Source organism: Cetorhinus maximus, unplaced genomic scaffold (genome assembly GCF_964194155.1).
Source record: "Cetorhinus maximus unplaced genomic scaffold, sCetMax3.hap1.1 HAP1_SCAFFOLD_985, whole genome shotgun sequence".
Classification (NCBI taxonomy): domain Eukaryota; kingdom Metazoa; phylum Chordata; class Chondrichthyes; order Lamniformes; family Cetorhinidae; genus Cetorhinus; species Cetorhinus maximus.
Window position 1 is genome coordinate 102052 of NW_027596927.1, and position 21124 is coordinate 123175.

General features: G+C 52.2%; 1 protein-coding gene across 1 annotated transcript; it reads right to left on the bottom strand.

Annotated features, from left to right (window-relative positions):
• Window positions 1-817: 817 nt before the first annotated feature.
• LOC144675383 (NF-kappa-B inhibitor delta-like) lies at window positions 818-20784 on the bottom strand. Its single transcript, XM_078536199.1, has 11 exons — window positions 20693-20784; window positions 19782-19812; window positions 11388-11638; window positions 10304-10671; window positions 8975-9080; window positions 6707-6853; window positions 6380-6431; window positions 5437-5606; window positions 2832-2948; window positions 2014-2178; window positions 818-883 (listed from the first exon to the last, which is right to left on the bottom strand). The coding sequence occupies exons 3-11, from the start codon at window positions 11547-11549 to the stop codon at window positions 818-820; spliced, it is 1353 nt and encodes a 450-aa protein (XP_078392325.1). The 5' UTR covers window positions 11550-11638; window positions 19782-19812; window positions 20693-20784.
• Window positions 20785-21124: the final 340 nt, after the last annotated feature.

Here is a 21124-nt window from a genome sequence, read left to right on the forward strand (position 1 = left end):
AAGGGGGCTGAATGGGCCTCCTCCTGTTCCTGTGTAACAGGCTCGAGGGGGCTGAATGGCCTCCTCCTGTTCCTGTGTAACAGGCTCGAGGGGCTGAATGGCCTCCTCCTGTTCCTGTGTAACAGGCTCGAGGGGCTGAATGGGCCTCCTCCTGTTCCTGTGTAACAGGCTCGAGGGGCTGAATGGCCTCCTCCTGTTCCTGTGTAACAGGCTCGAGGGGCTGAATGGCCTCCTGTTCCGTTCTGGATTGAACGGGCTGATGGAGGAACAGCAGTATCTGCTGGTATTAGATGAGGTTTTACACCCTCACACTCCACAATATCCACCTCACCAACCACCTCCTCTCACAGGCAAAACAATAAAAACCACTTCTCAGACCTTCTGTCTTTGCTCGTTTCCACAGTGCTGATAATTATTATCAATAAATTACTGAAGTGTTGGTCAGATCTCACAGCAGGAAGTGTGAGAGAGAGAGAGAGAGAGAGTGAGAGAGAGAGAGCGAGAGAGAGAGAGAGACAGAGAGAGAGAGAGACAGAGAGAGTGAGAGACAGAGAGAGAGAGAGACAGAGAGAGAGAGAGACAGAGAGAGTGAGAGACAGAGAGAGAGAGAGACAGAGAGAGAGAGAGAGAGTGAGAGAGACAGAGAGAGAGAGAGTGAGAGACAGAGAGAGAGAGAGAGAGTGAGAGAGAGAGAGAGTGAGAGAGAGAAGGAAAGTTTGAAATGATAACACTGAGTTTCCTCCAATTGGAAGTGACTGAGCTTCCACCTGGTGGAGGGATAATCAGGGACTGAAAATAGTCCGGGTTCCGTTCTGTCCTATGAGGAAGACAATCTGGGGGCGGAGGGAGATGTAAATCGTCCTCTCTTCAACATCTGCTTAATCTGCAGAGAGAAAACCCACAATAAACCATGGCAGCCCCTCCATCACTCCGTCACTCACTCCCTCCGTCACTCACTCCCTCCGTCACTCACTCCCTCCGTCACTCCCTCCCTCCGTCACTCCCTCCCTCTATCACTCCGTCATTCCCTCCCTCCATCCCTCTGTCACTCCCTCCCCCCTCCATCACTCCGTCACACCCTCCCTCCACCCCTCCGTCACTCCCTCCCTCTGTCACTCCCTCCCTCCATCCCTCCGTCATTCCCTCCCTCCATCCCTCTGTCACTCCCTCCCTCCATCCCGCTGTCACTCTCTCCCTCCATCACTCCCTCCCTCCGTCCCCACCTCTCCCTCCCTACATCCCTCCATTCAGCCTCGCCTCCACTCTCCCTCCGTCCCCGCCTCCACTTTCTCTCTCTCCCTTCCCTCTCACTCCTCTCCCCCTCCCCTCCCCCCCACCCCCCTGTGTGTGTGAGGTTGGGTTTACCTGTTCTCTCTCCCCCCCCTGTGTGTGTGAGGTTGGGTTTACCTGTTCTCTCTCTCCTCCCCCTGTGTGTGTGAGGTTGGGTTTACCTGTTCTCTCTCTCCTCCCCCTGTGTGTGTGAAGTTGGGTTTACCTGTTCTCTCTCCCCCCCCTGTGTGTGTGAGGTTGGGTTTACCTGTTCTCTCTCCCCCCCCTGTGTGTGTGAGGTTGGGTTTACCTGTTCTCTCGCCCCCCTGTGTGTGTGAGGTTGGGTTTACCTGTTCTCTCTCTCCCCCTGTGTGTGTGAGGTTGGGTTTACCTGTTCTCTCTCCCCCTGTGTGTGTGAGACGTTGGGTTTACCTGTTCTCTCTCCCCCCCCTGTGTGTGTGAGGTTGGGTTTACCTGTTCTCTCTCCACCTGTGTGTGTGAGGTTGGGTTTACCTGTTCTCTCTCCCCCTGTGTGTGTGAGGTTGGGTTACCTGTTCTCTCTCCCCCTGTGTGTGTGAGGTTGGGTTTACCTGTTCTCTCTCCCCCTGTGTGTGTGAGGTTGGGTTACCTGTTCTCTCTCCCCCTGTGTGTGTGAGGTTGGGTTACCTGTTCTCTCTCCCCCTGTGTGTGTGAGGTTGGGTTTACCTGTTCTCTCTCCCCCTGTGTGTGTGAGGTTGGGTTTACCTGTTCTCTTTGCCTCCCGGCCGGCAGGAGGTGGATGGGCTGCTCATTTTCCAGGTTCCGGATTGTGGGATCAGCTCCGTGACTGAGCAGGAAGCGGACTATCTCCTCCTGGTTCCTCTCCTCCTGAAGCCCGGCTGCCATGTGTAAGGCCGTGTTTCCGTGGGCCTGTGGGGGAGATACCCCGAGAACAGGCAGTTACCAACCTGCGGCTCCAACCCCACCGAGACTGAAACAGCCCCCCCGAACTCCGAACCCCAAACCCCGAACCCCAAACCTCAAACCCGAACTCCGAACCCCAAAACCCGAATCCCGAACCCCAAACCCTGAATCCCGAACCCCAAACCCCAAATACCCCAAACCCCAAATCCCCCAAACTCCACAAACCTGAACCCCAAACCCCCCGAACCGCAGCCTCCAAACCCCCAAACCCCCCAAACCCACCGAGACTCAAACACCCCCCGAACCGCGGGCCCCCAACCCCGAAACCCAAACCCCCCAAACCCGAACCCCAAACCCCCTGAACCGTGGGCCCCCAACCCCAAATCCCCCCAACCCTGAACCCCAAACTCTGAACCCCAAACCCCAAATCCCGAACCCCAAACCCCAAATCCCGAACCCCAAACCCGAACCCCAAACCCCAAACCCGAACCCCAAACCCCGAACCCCAAATCCCGAACCCCAAACCCAACCCCGAACCCGAACCCCAAACCCCAAACCCCAAATCCCAAACCCCCAAACCCTCCCAAATGCTGATCACCCCGAACACCAACCCTGCCAAACCCCCGCCCCCGAGCCCCGCCCACCCAGCGAGCGCTGACCTTCATGTTGAGGAAGTTGGTCAGTTGGTGGTTGCTGAGTTGGGTGAAGAACTGGACCAGCCGGAGGTTCCCATCCTGGACACACAGGTGGAGGACGGTCATACTGTTCTTCACATCCTGGCCAAAGTAAGGGCAAAGGTCAAAACTGCTTCATCGATGACCAATCACAGACTCAGGAAAGGGTAACAGGGCATCCAACCCCCAGACCACATCCAGACCAAAAATCCCAGCCCGAACGAGGGAGAGTCAGTACTGAGGGAGTGCTGCACTGTCAGAGGGTCAGTACTGAGGGAGTGCTGCACTGTCGGAGGGTCAGTACTGAGGGAGTGCCGCACTGTCAGAGGGTCAGTACTGAGGGAGTGCTGCACTGTCGGAGGGTCAGTACTGAGGGAGTACTGCACTGTCGGAGGGTCAGTACTGAGGGAGTGCTGCACTGTCGGAGGGTCAGTACTGAGGGAGTGCTGCACTGTCGGAGGGTCAGTACTGAGGGAGTGCTGCACTGTCGGAGGGTCAGTACTGAGGGAGCGCTGCACTGTCGGAGGGTCAGTGCTGAGGGAGGGCTGCACTGTCGGAGGGTCAGTACTGAGGGAGTGCCGCACTGTCAGACGGTCAGTACTGAGGGAGTGCTGCACTGTCGAAGGGTCAGTACTGAGGGAGTGCTGCACTGTCGAAGGGTCAGTGTTGAGGGAGCGCTGCACTCTCGGAGGGTCAGTACTGAGGGAGTGCTGCACTCTCGGAGGGTCAGTACTGAGGGAGTGCTGCACTCTCGGAGGGTCAGTGCTGAGGGAGTGCCGCACTGTCGGAGGGTCAGTACTGAGGGAGTGCTGCACTCTCGGAGGGTCAGTGCTGAGGGAGTGCTGCACTGTCAGAGGGTCAGTACTGAGGGAGTGCCGCACTGTCGGAGGGTCAGTACTGAGGGAGTGCTGCACTCTCGGAGGGTCAGTGCTGAGGGAGTGCCGCACTGTCGGAGGGTCAGTACTGAGGGAGTGCCGCACTGTCGGAGGGTCAGTACTGAGGGAGTGCCGCACTGTCGGAGGGTCAGTACTGAGGGAGTGCCGCACTGTCGGAGGGTCAGTACTGAGGGAGCGCCGCACTGTCGGAGGGTCAGTACTGAGGGAGTGCTGCACTGTCGGAGGGTCAGTACTGAGGGAGTGCCGCACTGTCGGAGGGTCAGTACTGAGGGAGTGCCGCACTGTCGGAGGGTCAGTACTGAGGGAGTGCTGCACTGTTGCAGGGTCAGTACTGAGGGAGTGCCGCACTGTCGGAGGGTCAGTACTGAGGGAATGCTGCACTGTCGGAGGGTCAGTACTGAGGGAGTGCCGCACTGTCGGAGGGTCAGTACTGAGGGAGTGCAGCACTGTCGGAGGGTCAGTACTGAGGGAGTGCCGCACTGTCGGAGGGTCAGTACTGAGGGAGTGCCGCACTGTCGGAGGGTCAGTACTGAGGGAGCGCTGCACTGTCGGAGGGTCAGTACTGAGGGAGTGCCGCACTGTCGGAGGGTCAGTACTGAGGGAGTGCCGCACTGTCGGAGGGTCAGTACTGAGGGAGCGCCGCACTGTCGGAGGGTCAGTACTGAGGGAGTGCCGCACTGTTGGAGGGTCAGTACTGAGGGAGCGCCGCACTGTCGGAGGGTCAGTACTGAGGGAGTGCCGCACTGTCGGAGGGTCAGTGCTGAGGGATTTCTGCACTATGGATTTCACATTGATCAGTTAAGCTGTTAAACTGTGGCCCCCTTTGCTTTTAAGGACTATTTATTTCAGTGTTGGAGTGGGCGCAGAATGGGTGCTGCACGGTGTAGTTATTTAGATGGTGACATATTGGGAAATGTGGATGTACAAAGGGATCTGGGTGTCCTTGTGCACCAGTCACTGAAAGTAAACAGGCAGGTGCAGCACAATTCGGAAGGTAAATGGTATGTTGGCCTTCATTGCGAGAGGATTTGAGTTCAGAAGTAGGGATGTCTTACTGCAGTTATACAAGGCCTCGGTGAGATCACACCTGGAGTATTATGTGTAGTTTTGATCTCCCTACCTAAGAAAGGAGATACTTGCCATAGAGGGAGAGCAGCGAAGGTTCACTGGGCTGATACTGGGGGTGGTAGGACTGTTGTATGAGGAGAGGTTGGTTCGACTGGGTCTGTATTCACTAGAGTTTAGGAGAATGAGAGCGGATCTGATTGAAATGTATAAAATTCTAACAGGGCCGGACAGACTGGATGCAGGGAGGATGTTTCTCCTGGTTGGGGAGTCTAGAACCAGGGTCCACAATCTCAGGATATGGGACAGGCCATTTAGGACTGAGATGGGGAAACATTTCTTCACTCAGAGGGTGGTCAACCTGTGGAATTCTCTCCCAGAGAGGCTGTGGAGACCGGGTCACTGAGTGTATTCCAGAAAGAAATGGATAGATTTCTAGACGCTAAAGATTTCAAGGGATATGGGGAGAGAGCGGGAGTATGGGGTTGAGATAGAGGATCAGCCATGATCCAATTGAATGGGGGAGCAGGCTCGAGGGGCCGAATGGCCTCCTCCTGTTCCTAGTTTCTATGTTCCTACGTGTCCTGGGGCCAATTTTAATCTCTGGTTGTCCCACGCTGTACAGTTACCTGGGTGAAGATGGACGCCCCCAGACTGAGCAGGAGGGATATACACTGCAGCTTATCCTGGGAATAGGCCTGTAACTCTGCAGAGACCTCTCCCATCCTGGTCTGTATCTCACTCAGCTTCCTCATGGTGCAATTGTGCGACTTCACAGCACAATGCAGGGCAGTTAGACCTGGGGGGGGCAAGAGGGTTGGTCAGTCAGGAACTATTAACACATCTTCCTTCTCCAGGTTCAGTTATTACAATCACAGACACAGACCCGCGTCCCGTCACCGTGTGGGGGAATCACAGACACAGACCCGCGTCCCGTCACCGTGTGGGGGAATCACAGACACAGACCCGCGTCCCGTCACCGTGTGGGGGAATCACAGACACAGACCCGCGTCCCGTCACCGTGTGGGGGAATCACAGACCCGCGTCCCGTCACCATGTGGGGGAATCATAGACACAGACCCGCGTCCCGTCACCATGTGGGGGAATCCCAGACGCAGACCCGCGTCCCGTCACCGTGTGGGGGAATCACAGACACAGACCCACGTCCCGTCACCGTGTGGGGGAATCACAGACCCGCGTCCCGTCACCGTGTGGGGGAATCACAGACCCGCGTCCCGTCACCGTGTGGGGGAATCACAGACCCGCGTCCCGTCACCGTGTGGGGGAATCACAGACCCGCGTCCCGTCACCGTGTGGGGGAATCACAGACTCGCGTCCCGTCACCGTGTGGGGGAATCACAGACCCGCGTCCCGTCACCGTGTGGGGGAATCACAGACACAGACCCGCGTCCCGTCACCGTGTGGGGGAATCACAGACACAGACCCGCGTCCCGTCACCGTGTGGGGAATCACAGACACAGACCCACGTCCCGTCATCGGGTGGGGGAATCACAGACACAGACCCACGTCCCATCATTGAGGGTTTACAGACAGATACACACTGAAAATTACCTTCAAAGTTCCGAGCCTCCACATTCACTGTGACTCCACTCCACAAGATAGCCTGTGAGAGAAAGCAATTTTAGGACAGAAAAGAGAGCATTGTTTCCATCACTCCCAGGACAGGTACAGCACAGGGTTAGATACAAAGTAAAGCTCCCTCTACACTGTCCCCATCAAACACTCCCAGGACAGGTACAGCACGGGGTTAGATACAGAGTAAAGCTCCCTCTACACTGTCCCCATCAAACACTCCCAGGACAGGTACAGCACAGATTGAAATCTGGATTAATGATGTTTCAAGTTTTTAGTTGTATGAATCTCGGGCTCCACATGTACCTGTAGAATGTCTGGATATCCGTAGGTGGCTGCGAGGTGAAGAGCTGTTTGACCTTTGAAATCTGCAGCCTTGATATCCGCTCCAAGTTCAATCAGATCAGACACAACCCCCGCTTGATTCGCTGTCACAGCAACCAGGAGTGGCGTCTGTGTGGGGAGAGAAAGAAATAGGAGACGATGTGTAACATACCTCCCTTAACCCCAGGAATCTTCATCCACCAGCCTAACCACTCCCAGTACCCTCAAACCCATCATCCACCAAACCCAACCACTTCCCGTGCCCCCAAACCCATCATGGACCCGACCCAACCCCTCCCCATACACCCAAAACCCATCATCGACCTGACCCAACCCCTCCCCGTACCCCCAAACCCAACATCGACCCGACCCAACCCCTCCCCGTACCCCCAAACCCATCATCGACCTGACCCAACCCCTCCCCGTACCCCCAAACCCAACATCGACCCGACCCAACCCCTCCCCGTACCCCCAAACCCATCATCGACCAGACCAAACCCCTCCCCGTACCCCCAAACCCATCATCGACCTGACCCAACCCCTCCCCGTACCCCCAAACCCATCCTCGACCAGACCCAACCCCTCCCTGAACCCCCAAACCCATCATCGACCCGACTCAACCCCTCCCCAACCCCCAAACCCAACATCGACCCGACCCAACCCCTCCCCATACCCCCAAACCCATCATCGACCTGACCAAACCCCTCCCCGTACCCCCAAACCCAACATCGAACAAACCCAACCCCTCCCTGAACCCCAAACCCATCATCGACCCAACCCAACCCCTCCCTGAACCCCCAAACCCATCATCGACCAGACTCAACCCCTCCCTGAACCCCCAAACCCATCATCGACCCGACTCAACCCCTCCCCAACCCCCAAACCCAACATCGACCCGACCCAACCCCTCCCCATACCCCCAAACCCATCATCGACCCAACCCAACCCCTCCCCGTACCCCCAAACCCATCATCGACCCGACTCAACCCCTCCCCAACCCCCAAACCCATCATCGACCTGACCCAACCCCTCCCCGTACCCCCAAACCCATCATCGACCCAACCCAACCCCTCCCCGTACCCCACAAACCCATCATCGACCCGACTCAACCCCTCCCCAACCCCCAAACCCATCATCGACCTGACTCAACCCCTCCCCAACCCCCAAACCCATCACAACCCGACCCAACCCCTCCCCGTACCCCCAAACCCATAATCGACGAGACCCAACTCCTCCCCGTACCCCCAAACCCATCATCGACCCGACCCAACCCCTTCCTGTACCCCCAAACCCATCACCGACCAGACCCAACCCCTCCCCGTACCCCCAAACCCATCATCGACCCGACCCAACCCCTTCCTGTACCCCCAAACCCATCACCGACCAGACCCAACCCCTCCCTGAAGCCCCAAACCCATCATCGACCCAACCCAACCCCTCCCTGTAACCCCAAACCCATCATCGACCCGACTCAACCCCTCCCCGTACCCCCAAACCCATCATCGACCCGACCCAACCCCTCCCTGTAACCCCAAACCCATCATCGACCCAACCCAACCCCTCCCCGTACCCCCAAACCCATCATCGACCAAACCCAACCCCTCCCCGTACCCCCAAACCCAACATCGACCTGACCCAACCCCTCCCCGTACCCCCAAACCCAACATCGACCAGACCCAACCCCTCCCCGTACCCCCAAACCCATCATCGACCAAACCCAACCCCTCCCTGTACCCCCAAACCCAACATCGACCAGACCCAACCCCTCCCCGTACCCCCAAACCCATCATCGACCAAACCCAACCCCTCCCTGTACCCCCAAACCCAACATCGACCAGACCCAACCCCTCCCCGTACCCCCAAACCCATCATCGACCTGACCCAACCCCTCCCCGTACCCCCAAACCCAACATGAACATCAGTGCCTCACACTGGATCCCCTCCACCCTGGGCTCTCTCTCTGGATCCCCTCCGCCCTGGGCTCTCTCTCTGGATCCCCATCGTCCCTGGGCTCTCTCTCTCTGGATCCCCTCCGCCCTGGGCTCTCTCTCTGGATCCCCTCCGCCCTGGGCTCTCTCTCTGGATCCCCTCCGCCCTGGGCTCTCTCTCTGGATCCCCTCGACCCTGGGCTCTCTCTCTGGATCCCCTCCACCCTGGGCTCTCTCTCTCTGGATCCCCTCCGCCCTGGGCTCTCTCTCTGGATCACCATCGTCCCTGGGCTTTCTCTCTGGATCGCTCCCGATCACTGACCTTTCCCTTGTGCTCCCTGGTCTCCAGGCCGTTCAGTGATCTGATGCGTTCTGCTGCAGCGAGGACAAACTCCCTCATCCCCTTGGCAGAGTAAATATGCAGAATTCTGAGGAAGGGAAACAGGAAAGAATAAAATCATCCAGAAAGGAGCTGAGATCAGCCCCCACAGACTGTGTCTCTCTGCATTTAGTGCCTGCCCATCTGTGTGAGAGAGAGAGAGTGTGTGAGAGAGAGAGAGTGTGTGTGTGAGAGAGAGGTGCCCGAGAGAGCTAGTGTGTGAGAGTGTGGATGTGTGTGTTCAGAGAGAGAGAGAGAGAGGAGAAACGTGTACATGTGTGTTTGCGTGAGTGTGAGAGAGAAAGATTGTGAGAGAGAGAGAGAGAATGTAAGTGAGCGTGAGAGAGAGAACGAGTGTGAGAGAGAGTTTGAGAGGGTGTGATGGTGTGTGTGAGTATGTGTGTGTGAGTGACTGAGAGTGTGAATGTGTGTGTTAGAGTGTGAGTGAGTGTGAAGATGAGTGGAAGTGTGAGTGTGAATAAGTGTGAATGGGTGAGTGTGTGAGTTTGATTATGTGCATGAGAATGACTGTGTGTATGAGTGTGTGTGTGCGTGTGAGTATTGTAAGAGTGTGAGTATGTGTATGTTGTAAGAGTGTGAGTGTGAGTGTGTGTGTTGTAAGAGTGTGAGTGTGAATGAGTGAGTGTGAGTGATGTAAGAGTGTGAGTGTGAATGAGTGAGTGTGTGTGTGTGTGAGTGTGTGTGTGAGTGTGTGTGTGTGTGTGTTTGTGTGTGTGTGTGTGTGTGAGTGTGTGAGTGTGTATGTGAGTGTGAGTGTGTGTGTGAGTGTGTGTGTGAGTGTGTGTGTGAGTGGGTGAGTGTGTGTGAGTGAGTGTGTGAGTGAGTGTGTGTGTGTGTGTGAGTGTGTGTGTGAGTGTGTGTGTGTGTGTGAGTGTGTGTGTGTGTGAGTGAGTGTGTGTGTGAGTGTGTGTGTGAGTGTGTGTGTGAGTGAGTGTGAGTGTGTGTGTGTGAGTGAGTGAGTGAGTGTGTGTGAGTGTGTGAGTGAGTGAGTGAGTGTGTGTGTGAGTGAGTGTGTGAGTGAGTGTGTGTGTGAGTGTGTGTGTGAGTGAGTGAGTGAGTGTGTGTGAGTGAGTGTGTGAGTGAGTGTGTGTGAGTGTGTGAGTGAGTGAGTGAGTGTGTGTGTGAGTGTGTGAGTGAGTGTGTGTGTGAGTGTGTGTGTGAGTGAGTGAGTGTGTGTGAGTGAGTGTGTGAGTGAGTGTGTGTGTGAGTGTAAAAGGCGTGTTTCTTGGTTGCAGTTTTAGGTTGACTTACGTGTCCCCATCATCGTCATGTTGCAGTAGCTCATTCATCTCCATGTTCTGGATGGTGGCCCGAGCTTCCTCCAGCTTTGCAGGTATTATGGGCTGTGGGGGTATTATGGGCTGTGGTGGTATTATGGGCTGTGGGGGTATTATGGGCTGTGGGGGTATTATGGGCTGTGGGGGTATTATGTTAGGTGAGGGTATTGGGGGTTGTGGGGGTATAATGGGCTGTTGGGATGGGTTGGGGTTATAGTATGGAATTGGTAGGAGATCTGCTTCAGGACAGGGTGGGACTGCACTGGCTCCTGACAGTGGCCATTGGTGGAACTCAGTCTGAGGGGTCTCGAACAGGGTCGGGTCGGAGCTGTGTCTTAACGCCTAGAGTGAAGAAACACAGAGAAGTCAGAGTAATTCACCTTTTCCCCAATCCCACAATCCCACTTTACCTCTATTCCTGCAATCCCATTTTCTCCACAATCCCTCAATCCCACTCCTTCCCAATCCCACGCCTTCCCAATCCCACGCCTTCCCAATCCCATGCCTTCCCAATCCCATGCCTTCCCAATCCCAAGCCTTCCCAATCCCACGCCTTCCCAATCCCACGCTTTATCAATCCCACGCCTTCCCAATCCCACGCCTTCCCAATCCCACGCTTTATCAATCCCACGCCTTCCCAATCCCACGCCTTCCCAATCCCACGCTTTATCAATCCCACGCCTTCCCAATCCCACGCCTTCCCAATCCCACGCCTTCCCAATCCCACGCTTTATCAGTCCCACTCCTTCCCAATCCCACTGTTTCCCAATCCCACATCCTCCATAATCCCACCTTTATCCACAATCCAAAAATCCCACTTCATCCCAATCCCACTTTTCCCACAATCCCACAATCCCAGCTCCTCCCATGTACCTCACACCTATGAGTTGGATATGGTGGTGAGAGGACAGAGAGTGGAAGGAGGGTGCAGGGAGGGAAGAGGGGGCATACTCTGCACTTCATCTGGTGCCCCCTGGTCTCTCACCAGGTGCCCTCAGTCCTTGCCCAGTAGATTTAGTAATGATGGGCATCGATTTTGGAATGATGTAGTCACTCACCACTAAGTTGGTCTGATGATTGGAGTAGAGTGGTACAGGTTCACTGCTGGGGGCAGTGTATCCATATGATGGGTATGCTGCTGTAGTGTTGAAGGGATTGACGGCTTCACTGGGGGTGAATTCATTTGGTGGACCATAGTGACAGGGCTCTGTGGGTATCATGGGTTGGTGCACATCTACATGCCAAGATGGGTATCCTGTCTGGAAGACAGGGCCAGAGGCTGCTCCCGAGGTAGAAAAATTAAATTCTTCTGCAAAACAAAAAAAGAGTTTCCATGAACATTCAGAACTCAACAGGATGTGATGCGACGTGAATGGATGTGAGGCGACTTGATGTGAGTTGATGCGAGTTGATGCGAGTTGATGTGAGTCGATGTGATGTGAGTCAATGTGATGTGATGTGAGTTGATGTGAGTTGATGTGAGTTGATGTGAGTTGATGTGCGTTGATGTGCGTTGATGTGATGTGAGTCGATGTGAGTCGATGTGAGTCGATGTGAGTAAATGTGAGTCGATGTGAGTCGATGTGAGTCGATGTGCGTCGATGTGCGTCGATGTGAGTCGATGTGCGTCGATGTGCGTCGATGTGCGTCGATGTGAGTCGATGTGCGTCGATGTGCGTCGATGTGAGTCGATGTGAGTCGATGTGAGTCGATGAGAGTCGATGAGAGTCGATGAGAGTCGATGAGAGTCGATGAGAGTCGATGTGAGTCGATGTGAGTCGATGTGAGTCGATGTGAGTCGATGAGAGTCGATGAGAGTCGATGAGAGTCGATGAGAGTCGATGTGAGTCGATGTGAGTCGACGTGAGTCGACGTGAGTCGATGTGAGTTGATGTGATGTGAGTTGATGTGAGTTGATGTGATGTGAGTTGATGTGAGTTGATGTGAGTTGATGTGAGTTGATGTGATGCGCGTTGATGTGAGTTGATGTGATGTGAGAAACTCTTCCCATTGGTGGGAGCATCGAGAGTCAGGGAGACACAGATTTAAGGGTTATTGGTAAAGGAAGCAACAGTGTCACGTGGAGAAATGTTTTCACACAGCAGATTGGCTTGGATCTGGAATATCCTCCCTGACTGTTTTGGGGAGGCAGGTTCAATCGAGGATTTGAAAAGGCACTTGGATTGTTATCTGGAATGGGAAAATGTGCCGGGTTATGGGGAGAAGGTTGCTCAGTCGGAGAACTGGTGCAGAAACGATGGGCAGATTGGACTCTGTGCTGGAACCATTCTGTGATTCTGTGAACAACACAGAGTTACAGGCTGGAATCTTATCAAGTAGTTCGGGGTGTTTTATATACAGAATAACAGGGAGTGAGTTACAGACTGGAATCTAATCGAGGGGTTCGGGGTGGTTTATATATAGAATAACAGATATCCGGGAGTGAGTTACAGACTGGAAACTAATCGAGGGGTTCGGGGTGGTTTATATATAGAATAACAGATACCCGGGAGTGAGTTACAGACTGGAATCTAATCGAGGGGTTCGGGGTGGTTTATATATAGAATAACAGATACCCGGGAGTGAGTTACAGACTGGAATCTAATCGAGGGGTTCGGGGTGGTTTATATATAGAATAACAGATACCCGGGAGTGAGTTACAGCCAGGAATCTTATCAAGTAGTTCGGGGTGGTTTATATACAGAATAACAGGGAGTGAGTTACAGACTGGAATCTAATCGAGGGGTTCGGGGTGATTTATATACAGAATAACAGATACCCGGGAGTGAGTTACAGACTGGAATCTAATCGAGGGGTTCGGGGTGGTTTATATGTAGAATAACAGATAGTCGGGAGTGAGTTACAGATTTGAATCTAATCGAGGGTTTCGGGGTGGTTTATATATAGAATAACAGATACCCGGGAGTGAGTTACAGACTGGAATCTAATCGAGGGATTCGGGGGGGTTTATATATAGAATAACAGATACCCGGGAGTGAGTTACAGACTGGAATCTAATCGAGGGATTCGGGGAGGTTTATATATAAAATAACAGATACCCGGGAGTGAGTTACAGACTGGAATCTAATCGAGGGGTTCGGGGTGGTTTATATATAGAATAACAGATACCCGGGAGTGAGTTACAGACTGGAATCTAATCGAGGGGTTCGCGGTGGTTTATATATAGAATAACAGGTACCCGGGAATGAGTTACAGACTGGAATCTAATTGAGGGGTTCGGAGGGGTTTATATATAGAATAACAGATACCCGGGAGTGAGTTACAGACTGGAATCTAATCGAGGGGTTCGCGGTGGTTTATATATAGAATAACAGATACCCGGGAGTGAGTTACAGACTGGAATCTAATCGAGGGGTTCGGGGTGGTTTATATATAGAATAACAGATACCCGGGAGTGAGTTACAGACTGGGCCTGCTGGGACAAGGTGGGCCTGCATGTGTCTGCTGGTTTGCATTGATCTGCTGGGACTGGGTGGGTCTGCTTGGTTCTGATGGGACCAGGGAGGTACACAGTCAGTGAGGGGAGACTTTGGCCTGAGTGAGACAGAGACCGAGTGATTATATTTGGGAATTGGGTTCAAAGTGGGAACTTGGTGCATAGTGGGAAAGAGGTGTTTTAGGTAATGTTTACTGCAGGAAGTAGAGTGTGCTGAGTGGGGAGTTCGGTGAAGGGTGGGGAGGAGGTGCTTTTTTTTTCTTCTACTCTTTTTTAGCCTCCAGGATTTGATTTCCTCCTTAGTGCAGCTGAAGGAGCAGGTAAACCAGTAACTGGTATTATTGGTTTTCTCAGTATTGTAAGTACTTTAAGTGTTTTATCAGTGATGCCGAAACCTATTGAGAGGTGGAAGCTTTATTCATTAGAATTAATTAATTAGCAATTATTAATTAATTAGCACAGATGGCAGGGCGAGTGACGTGCTGTGATTGTGGGATGTGGGAGCTTCTGGATGTCGGTGTGATCCTGAGAAACACATCTGCAGTAAGTATTTGCGGCTGGAGGAACTGCAGCTCCGGGTTATTGAGCTGGAGGCCGAGCTGCAGACACTTTGGCACATCAGGTGGGGGGAAAGTTACCTGGACACTTTATTCCAAGAGGTGGTCACACCCCTTAGGATGGAGCCTTCTGACTTGGTCAGTGGTCAGGGACAGGAGGGTGTGACTGCGAGTGAGGGAGGTAAGGGAGTGGGAGGGGGGAGGACCCAGTCATCATGGCCTATGTTGGTACCAATGGCATAATCAGGACAAAGAAGGAGGTTCTGCTTTGTCAATATGAGGAGCCTGGCACCAAATTAAGAAGCAGAACCTCAAAGGTCATAATCTCTGGATTATTACCTGAGCCACGTGCAAATTGACAGAGGACAAATCAGATTGGGGAGCTGAATTTGTGGCTCAAAGACTGGCCTGGGAGAAGTGGCAATGTGGGTACAAAACTGGCTGAAAAACAGGAAGCAGAGAGTAATGGTCAATGGGTATTTTTCGGGCTGGAGGAAGGTTTGTAGTGAAGTTCCCCAGGGGTCAGTATTGGGGCCCTTGCTTTTCCTGATATATATTAATGATACAGATCTTGGTGTGCAGGGGACAATTTCAAAGTTTGTGGATGATACAAAACTTGGAAGCTTTGTAAACTGTGAGGAGGACGGTGTGGAAATTCAAAAGGACATAGACAAGTTGGCGGAGTGGGCAGATAGGTGGCAGATGGCGTTCAATGTGGGGAAGTGTGAGGTGATGCATTTTGGTAGGAAGAACATGGACAGACAATATAAAATAAGGGGTGAAATTTTGAAGGGGGTTCAGGAGCAGAGGGACCTGGGGGTATATGTGCATAGATCATCGAAGGTGTCAGGACAGGTGGAGAGAGCAGTTAATAAAGCAGATACTATCCTGGGCTTTATTAATAGGGGCATAGAGTACAAGAGCAGGGAGGTTATGCTGAATTTATATAAGACACTCATTAGACCTCAGCTGGAGTATTGTGCACAGTTCTGGGCGCCACATTATAGGAAGGATGTGAACACGTTGGAGAGAGTGCAGAAGAGGTTTACGAGAATGGTTCCAGGGATGAGAAACTTCAGCTATGAGGATAGATTGGAGAGTTTGGGTCTGTTCTCCTTGGAGAGAAAAAGGCTGAGAGGAGATTTGATAGAGATGTTCAAAATCATGAGGGGGCTGGACAAGAGTAGATAGGGAGAAACTGTTCCCACTCATAAACAGACCGAGAACGAGGGGGCACAGATTTAAAGTGATTTGCAAAAGGAGAAAATGTGAGGTGAGAAAAAACTTTTTCACACAGCGAGTGATTGGGGTCTGGAATGCACGGCCTGGAAGTGTGGTGGAGGCAGGTTCAATCGAGGCATTCGAGAGGGCAGTGGATGATTATTTGTATAGAAACAATGTGCAGGGGGACAGGGAAAAGGCAGGGCAATGGCACTAGGTCATAATGCTCATTTGGAGAGTCGGTGCAGACACAATGGGCCTGTGCAGTGGGTTCCGCTTCATGACACTGGCACCAGTACTGGGGAAAGTGGGATCTGTACTGCTGGGACAGTCTACACCTGAACCGTGCTGGGAGTCGCATAACTAGGGAAGTAGAGAGGGTTTTAAACTAAGCAGTGGGGGCAGGGGTACAAATTTAGGAAGATGGGGTAAATCAAAGAGCAGAGACAAGACAAAAGAAAAAGGTATTATTACGGGCAATGAGAAACAGACTGTGACAGGAAGGGATAGAGAGTACAAATTGAACAGTAAATCAACAGAACAGACTAGAGGTTATAAACAGAATAAAAGGGTAAAACTGAAGGTTCTATATCTGAATGCACGAAACTCTCATAACAAAAGAGATGAACTGAGAGCGCAGATAGGAATAAGTAAATACGATTTGATAGCCACTCCAGAGACTTGGCTGCAGGAGGACATGGATTGGGAGCTGAATATTGAAGGGTGTAGGACATTGAGGTAGAACAGGAGGCGAGGAAAAGGTGGAGGGGTGGCACTGTTAGTTAGCGATGGTATTAGCACGATAGAGAGGGTGACCTATTTTCAGGAAACAGGATGTGGAAATGTTTTTGGTAGAGATGAGAAATGGTAAAGGAAAGAAGTCACTTGTGGGAGTTGTGCACAGGCCCCCTAACTGTAACCACACGGTAGGGTGGAGCATAAAGGAAGAAATAAAGGGAGCTTGTCAGAAAGCCACGGCGATATTCATGGGAGATTTTAATCTACACATGGACTGCGAAAGTCGGACGGGCAACGGTAGCCTAGATGAGGAGTTCATAGAATGTTTCTGGGATAGCTTCTTAGAGCAGCATGTTCTGGAGCCAACCAGAGAGCAGGTTATACTAGACCTGGTATTGTGCAACGAGGTGGGATTAATTAATGACCTCATAGTGAAGGCAACCCCTAGGTAGCAGCAACCATAATATGATTGACTTTTACATTCGGTTTGAGGGAGAGAGGAGTGGGTCTGAGACTATGTTTTTAAACTTAAATAAGGGCAATTATGAGGGCATGAAAGCAGAGCTGGCTAAAGTGAATTGGCAAATCAGGTTAAGGGTAGAGATGCAGTGGCTAATGTTTAAGGGGATATTTCAGGATACACAGAATAGATACATTCCAATGAGTAAGAAAGAGTCCAAGGGACCGACACACCATCTGTGGTTAACTAGAAAGGTTAAAGATAGTATCAAACTTAAAGAAAAGGTACTTAATTGTGTAAAGACAAAGTGGGAGGCCAGAAGGTTGGACCATAATATAAGGAACAGCAAAGGGCGACTGATAGACTGATTAGGTGGGAAAAGTTAAAGTACGAGAGAAAGCTAGGCAGAAATATAAAAGCAGATAGTAGGAGTTTCTATAAATATTGTAAAAAGACAAGAGTTAACAAAGTGAGCGCTGGTCCTATCAAAAGTGAATCTGGAGAGTTGATAATGGAAAAGAGAGAAATGGCAGATGAATTGAACAGGTATTTTGCATCAGTTTTCACTATAAAGCATACGAGTGATATCCCAGAAGCAGCTATAAACTGGGAAATGGAAGTGGGGAAGGAAGTCAGGAAAATTACAGTCACCAGAGAGGTACTGAGTAAATTGTTGGAGCTGCGGACTGACAAGTGCCCGGGTCTGGATGGACTTCACCCAAGGGACTTAAAGCAAGTGGCTAGTGAGATAGTTGATGCACTGGTTTTAATTTTCTGAAACTCCCTAGAGTTGGGGAAGGCCCCATTAGATTGGAAGGTAGCAAACGTAACTCAATTATTCAAAACGGGAGGGAGACAGAACGTGAGAAACTGCAGGTGGGTTAGCTTAAAATCTCTCAAAAGGGAAATGTTAGTTGCTGTTGTTAAAGATGTTATACAGGGCACTTAGAAAAATCCAAGGCAGTCAGGCAGAGCCAACATGGGCTTGCGAAAGGGAGATCGTGTTTAACCGATTTATTGGAGGCCTTTGAGGAAGTGGCATGCACTGTGGATAAAGGGGAACCTGTGGATGTGCTGTACTTAGATTTCCAGAAGGCATTTGATAAGGTGCCACATCAAAGGTTATTGTGGAAAATAAAAGGTCATGGTGTAGCGGGTAACACATTGGCCTGGATAGAAGATTGGCTCGCTAACAGGAAGCAGGGAGTTGGCATAAATGAGTCTTTTTCAGGTTGGCAGGATGTAATGAGTGGTGTGGCCACAGGGATCAGTGCTGGAACCTCAACTGTTTACAATTTATATAAATGACTTGGATGAAGGGATTGAAGGGATGGTTGTCAAATTTGCTGACCACATAAAGATAGGTAGGAAAGTAAATTGTGAAGAGGACATAAGGAGGCTACAAACAGATATGGATGGGTTAAGTGAGTGGGCAAAGATCTGGCAAATGGAGTATAATGTGTGAAAATGTTAAATTGTTCATTTTGGCAGGAAGAATTAAAGAGAAGCTTATTATCTAAATGGCGAGAGATTGCAGAGCTCTGAGATACAGAGGGATCTGGGTGTCCTAGTGCATGAATCACAAAAGGTTAGTGTGCAGGTACAGCAGGTAATTAGAAAAGATAATTGAATGTTACCATTTACTGTGAGGGGGAATCGATTACAAAAGTAGGGAGGTTATGCTTCAGTTGTACAGGGCACTGGTGAGACCACATCTGGAGTATTGTGTACAGTATTGGTCTCCTTATTTAAGGGAGGATGTAAATGCGTTGGAAGCCGTTCAGAGAAGGTTTACCAGACTAATTCCAGGAATGGGTGGGTTGTCTTATGAGGAAAGGTTGGACAGGTTAGGCTTGTATCCACTGGAGTTTAGAAGAGTAAGAGGCAACTTGATTGAAACGTAAGATCCTGAGGGGTCTTGACAGGGTGGGTGTGGAGAGGATGTTTCCTCTTGTGGGAGAATCTAGAACCAGGGGGTCACTGTTTAAAAATAAGGGGTAACTCATTTCAAATGGAGATGGGGCGAAGTTTTTTCTCTCAGAGGGTAGTGAGTGTTTGGAACTCTCCCCCTGAAAAGGCAGTAAACAGAGTCTTTGAATATTTTTAAGGCCGAGGTGGATAGATTCTTGGTAAGCAAGGGGGTGAAAAGTTATCGGGGGCAGGCAGGATGCAGATTAAAGGTTACTATCAGATCAGCCATGATCTTATTAAATGGCCGAGGGGCTGAATGGCCTCCTCCTACTCCTTGTTCATTTGTGTGTTTGTATGTGGGTCTGCTGGGAGCGGGAGGGTCTGCTGGGAGCGGGAGGGTCTGCTGGGAGCGGGTGCGTCTGCTGGGAGCGGGAGGGTCTGCTGGGAGCGGGAGGGTCTGCTGGGAGTGGGAGGGTCTGCTGGGAGCGGGTGGGTCTGCTGGGAGCGGGAGGGTCTGCTGGGAGCGGGTGGGTCTGCTGGGAGCGGGTGGGTCTGCTGGGAGCGGGTGGGTCTGCTGGGAGCGGGTGGGTCTGCTGGGAGTGGGAGGGTCTGCTGGGAGCGGGTGGGTCTGCTGGGAGCGGGAGGGTCTGCTGGGAGCGGGTGGGTCTGCTGGGAGCGGGTGGGTCTGCTGGGAGCGGGTGGGTCTGCTGGGAGCGGGAGGGTCTGCTGGGAGCGGGTGGGTCTGCTGGGAGCGGGTGGGTCTGCTGGGAGCGGGTGGGTCTGCTGGGAGCGGGTGGGTCTGCTGGGAGCGGGAGGGTCTGCTGGGAGCGGGTGGGTCTGCTGGGAGCGGGTGGGTCTGCTGGGAGCGGGTGGGTCTGCTGGGAGCGGGTGGGTCTGCTGGGAGCGGGAGGGTCTGCTGGGAGCGGGAGGGTCTACTGGGAGCGGGAGGGTCTGCTGGGAGTGGGAGAGTCTGCTGGGAGCGGGTGGGTCTGCTGGGAGCGGGTGGGTCTGCTGGGAGCGGGTGGGTCTGCTGGGAGCGGGAGGGTCTGCTGGGAGCGAGTGGGACTGCTGGGACAGGGTAGGTCTGCTGGGACTGAGTAACACTCACCTGTCTGCAGCGATGGGACTTTGGGAGTGACCTGAAATGGAAATGGAGGTTTTTATGTGTTGGCAGAGAAAGTATCTCAGCCTGTCCTTCCCAACCCCATTCCTTCCCCCCAGCTCAACCCCACAGCCCTCCCTTCGAGGCAAATACCACAAACTAAATCTCAGACTTAGTTTCTTCAACTAGAACTCCTCAATCTACCCCATTCTCTCCCTGAATTTCCAAACCGGACCTGCTTTCCTGTTAATTCCAAAGGACCCAAAACCTTTCCTGTTCACTCCCACTGTCCACAATCCCAATAGACCCAAACCCCTTCCCGTTCACTCCCACTGTACACAATCCCAATGGACCCAAACCCCTTCCCGTTCACTCCCAATGTACACAATCCCAATGGACCCAAACCCATTCCCGTTCACTCCCACCGTACACAATCCCAATGGACCCAAACCCCTTCCCGTTCACTCCCACCGTACACAATCCCAATGGACCCAAACCCCTTCCCGTTCACTCTCACCGTACACAATCCCAATGGACCCAAACCCCTTCCCTTTCACTCCCACTGTACACAATCCCAATGGACCCAAACCCCTTCCCGTTCACTCCCACTGTACACAATCCCAATAGACCCAAACCCCTTCCCGTTCACTCCCACCGTACACAATCCCAATGGAGCCAAACCCCTTCCCGTTCACTCCCAATGTACACAATCCCAATGGACCCAAACCCCTTCCCGTTCACTCCCACTGTACACAATCCCAATGGACCCAAACCCCTTCCCGTTCACTCCCACCGTACACAATCCCAATGGACCCAAACCCCTTCCCGTTCACTCCCACCGTACACAATCCCAATGGAGCAATCCCACATCTCTTCCTATTGAATAGCCTCAGAAGTTTGTAGATCCCCGCACTGACCGGTTGACCTGTGCTCCCTCCACATCTCCTTTTCTCCTCCAGTAACTCTCTAACGGTGGGGAGAACGTTTTGTTGATGTGACTTTTCTTTTGTAGCTGTGAAAAGATATCGACAAGTAAGATAGCAGCAAGAAAGGGTCAAAACCTTTAACCCCTGACCCCTGACCCTAACGCTAATACAGCGGTGAAGAAGGTAGGACATTTAAAAAAGCAGTAAACAGGGTTCAAAACCATTGACCCCTGGCCCTAATGCTAACACCTGACAACAATCTTAATGCAAAAGAACCCTTCCCATAATGATTTCCCAAATGCTCAATGTCACCACAGCCCAAATTTATCCGGATCTGAACTAAAAACCCTAACCCTGAAAACACCATGAACCCTGACCCTGAAAACACGGTGAACCCTGACCCTGACCCTGAAAACACGGTGA